Raw genomic sequence first — 3,382 nt, forward strand, 5'->3', positions numbered from 1 at the left:
CACCATTTTAAGCGTAACTCACCTGCGAACTGGCCACCATTATTTCGACAGTTAGTCGCACATCTTCGGTGCCGCACATGAAACCCTCCTCGCGCATCTTTTCGAAAATCATATACTGCGCCTTCCATTGACCCTCCGGCGTACCGACGATCGTCACCTTTCGTTCGGTTTGCATATCGGCCGGCTTATCGGTGTCGATCGGGGCGATCTTGAGCGAGGCATTCGAAAAACGCATTATGCTGCGTATATGTGAGCCCTTGGTGCCGATAATCGCACCCACCGCATTATTCGGTATATAGAGGTATGTGGTCTCCTGCATGTCATTGGGGAAGACGGGCGGCACCACGCTCGCCGGTGTCTTAGACATCGGGAAGCCCGGGCACGATTGATATGGCATGCTGGGATTGAAGACCATACCGTTGCCGGGTGTCGACATCATGGCCATCGGATGGAGGCCGGGGAACATAAGCGATTGTGGTGCCATTGCTTGCAAGTCATTCTCGTAGCTTTGACGCAATTTCGAGCTAATCTGCGCTTCGGCACGTGACATATTGTCAATTTGGCCCTTAACCGTAATTATGCGTTCCAAATTGAAGCTGCTGATGTCATTGATCGAGCTGACGGTGATCTTGGTGTCTGTCTCTTGCATGATACGCTTTATGGTGTTGCCATTTTTGCCAATAATGCGACCGATGAGATTGTTGTGGGCGAGAATTTTCAAACAGATGTCGCTGTTGGAAGGGCGAAGGAATAAATACAGTTAAAATCAGAGGACATGAGTCGAATGGGTTAAATTTGAAACAAAAAAATACGGTAAGACATAGATATTTGATAGAGCTGAAAAGTTGTTTAAAAAAACATAGCTGAAAAATCTGAAGAATTTATGTATGAAAGTTTTTTAATTTGTAAATTAAATTTTTTGTACATAATTTACAATTTTGTAATTGTTTAATTTGTAAATTCTTTTCAATTTGTATTTTTTACGTTTTAATGGTTTTTAAATTGTAAGTATTAAATTTATAAATTTTCTTAATCTGTAAGTTTTTACTAAATTTAATTTGTTTAGTTCCTATCAATTTTGACGAGATGTATCAGTATTTTCTAGTTAGACTCTTTCTTCAAAATTGAAGAAAAGACCTACAAAAATTATTTCTGAAAATTTTTGGTTTAACCATTGCAGGGAACCCACAAATTTTTTTTCTTTCTTAAACTTCGGTTTTAAGATGCTTGGTTTTGATTTTAACTACGAAAGATTTACCAATTTTAAAATATTAAAANTGTTGCAGGGAACCCACAAATTTTTTTTCTTTCTTAAACTTCGGTTTTAAGATTTTTGGTTTTGATTTTAACTACGAAAGATTTACCAATTTTAAAATATTAAAAAATAAACTTTTTTGCTTTTAATTTATATTTCTAGCAGATGATTTTAGAGTGATGAAAAAAGTTGCCTCTATCTTGTTTTGTATATTTTCAAACCAATCACAAATTTTAAGAGAGTTTACTTTTTTATTAATTTTAAAGCTTTTGAAAATTTTTACGTTGAATATTTTGTAAGCCGTTTCAAGTGAATTTCTTAAAATTTTAAATTTACGACTTCGGAATTTTACGATTTACTTTACTCAACGTTAAAAGAAAAACTTTTGAAAGAGAAATTTGTGTTATTTTCGAAAATTTAAGAGTTTTTTAGATTACACACTTATTATTTTTGACTGTATCGGAAATCTCATCTTAAAATTAATTAAAATTTGTAGTTTTTCAAAACTTTAAAATTTCTTACTTCACGATTTCAAGTTTGTGGAAAAAATTCGTCAAAGTTTGATCGTTTTCTATACACAGTTGGTATACAAAAAAAATATAGACAAATAAAACATATCTTCACCATTTTTGGGTATTTAGATATTTGTAAGACTGAACATATTCTCCTTGTCAAGCTTATTAACTGCATGATGAAATCTCCAAATTAAGCTTTATTTCTGGAAGTTTTNTATAGACAAACAAAACATCTTCACCATTTTTGGGTATTTAGATATTTGTAAGACTGAACATATTCTCCTTGTCAAGCTTATTAACTGCATGATGAAATCTCCAAATTAAGCTTTATTTCTGGAAGTTTTGAAACTATTTCCTTAATATTCTAGATAATCGGGCAGGTTCTGGAATTCACTTCCGAGTGAATTTCAACCCCTGCCAATTTGAATTCAAAGCGAACTTGACTCAAATTCACTCGGAAGTGAATTGCAGAACCTGCCGGGCTATAGAATTAAATTTTTTATTTCTTTATTTTTGCTCTTTGGTTCAGCAAAATTCATATTATCTTACATTTGTTGAAAAAAAAAAATATATATTTTTTATTTATGAATTCGGAAAATTTAAATTTTTTTTATATTTTTACATATTTATTTGTTTATAAAAAGCAATGATAAGAAAATGAATTAAACAAATTTTAGCTTTAAAAAATAAAATTGGGAAAAAAATTTGTCTTAAAATTTNTAAACTATTTCCTTAATATTCTAGATAATCGGGCAGGTTCTGGAATTCATTTCCGAGTGAATTTCAACCCGTGCCAATTTGAATTCAAAGGGAACTTGACTCAAATTCACTCGGAAGTGAATTGCAGAACCTGCCGGGCTATAGAATTATTTTTTTTATTTCTTTATTTTTGCTCTTTGGTTCAGCAAAATTCATATTATCTTACATCTGTTGAAAAAAATATATATATTTTTTATTTATGAATTCGGAAAATTTAATTTTTTTTATATTTTTACATATTTATTTGTTTATAAAAAGCAATGATAAGAAAATGAATTAAACCAATTTTAGCTTTAAAAAATAAAATTGGGAAAAAAATTTGTCTTAAAATTTCCACAAAATCGCGTAACTATTGCCTTTATTATCAAAAAAGATCAAAATTTACATAAATTTCTTTAAAAAAATTTAACCATGCATGGCCATTTTTTCAATATTAAAATTGAAATATGAACCACACTGCGCATGCGTAACTCACCCCTTATTCGTTGAGATGGCCTCCTGTTGCATCACCTCCAAAATGCGCTTGCATGCATTTGTACAATTCTCCGGATTACCATAAATGGTTATGGCCTTCTCTAGCGAACCGACATTCTCCTTCCGATGCACATCGACACGTGCGCGACTCTGTTGTGTTATCGTACGTATGGTGCTACCTTGACGGCCAATAATGGCGCCAACCATTTCGCTTTGCACAAGAATGCGCAGCGGAAAATCAGCTTGACGTCCGGGTCCTGGCATACCGGGATATGGATTGCGTTGGTTGCGATTAGTACGACGTTGATTTTTATCCAATGGCTCGGAGTGCAATTTATTGCCCTCGAATTCGACACCGTTCAATCCGCCAGCAGCTCTG

The 3,382-nt window shown here is 33.3% G+C and overlaps 1 protein-coding gene across 1 annotated transcript; it reads right to left on the reverse strand.

The window, feature by feature from the left end:
- Window positions 1-22: 22 nt before the first annotated feature.
- LOC108354407 (insulin-like growth factor 2 mRNA-binding protein 1) lies at window positions 23-3,378 on the reverse strand (the record flags this gene model as incomplete). The annotated part of the gene is made up of 2 exons (XM_017605598.1): window positions 23-731; window positions 3,005-3,378. Coding segments are annotated over 2 exons (1,083 nt in total), but the record flags the coding sequence as incomplete, so codon positions are not given.
- Window positions 3,379-3,382: the final 4 nt, after the last annotated feature.

This window comes from Rhagoletis zephyria, unplaced genomic scaffold (assembly GCF_001687245.7).
Source record: "Rhagoletis zephyria isolate East Lansing unplaced genomic scaffold, Rhagoletis_zephyria_1.1 Rzeph_scaffold_35718, whole genome shotgun sequence".
Classification (NCBI taxonomy): domain Eukaryota; kingdom Metazoa; phylum Arthropoda; class Insecta; order Diptera; family Tephritidae; genus Rhagoletis; species Rhagoletis zephyria.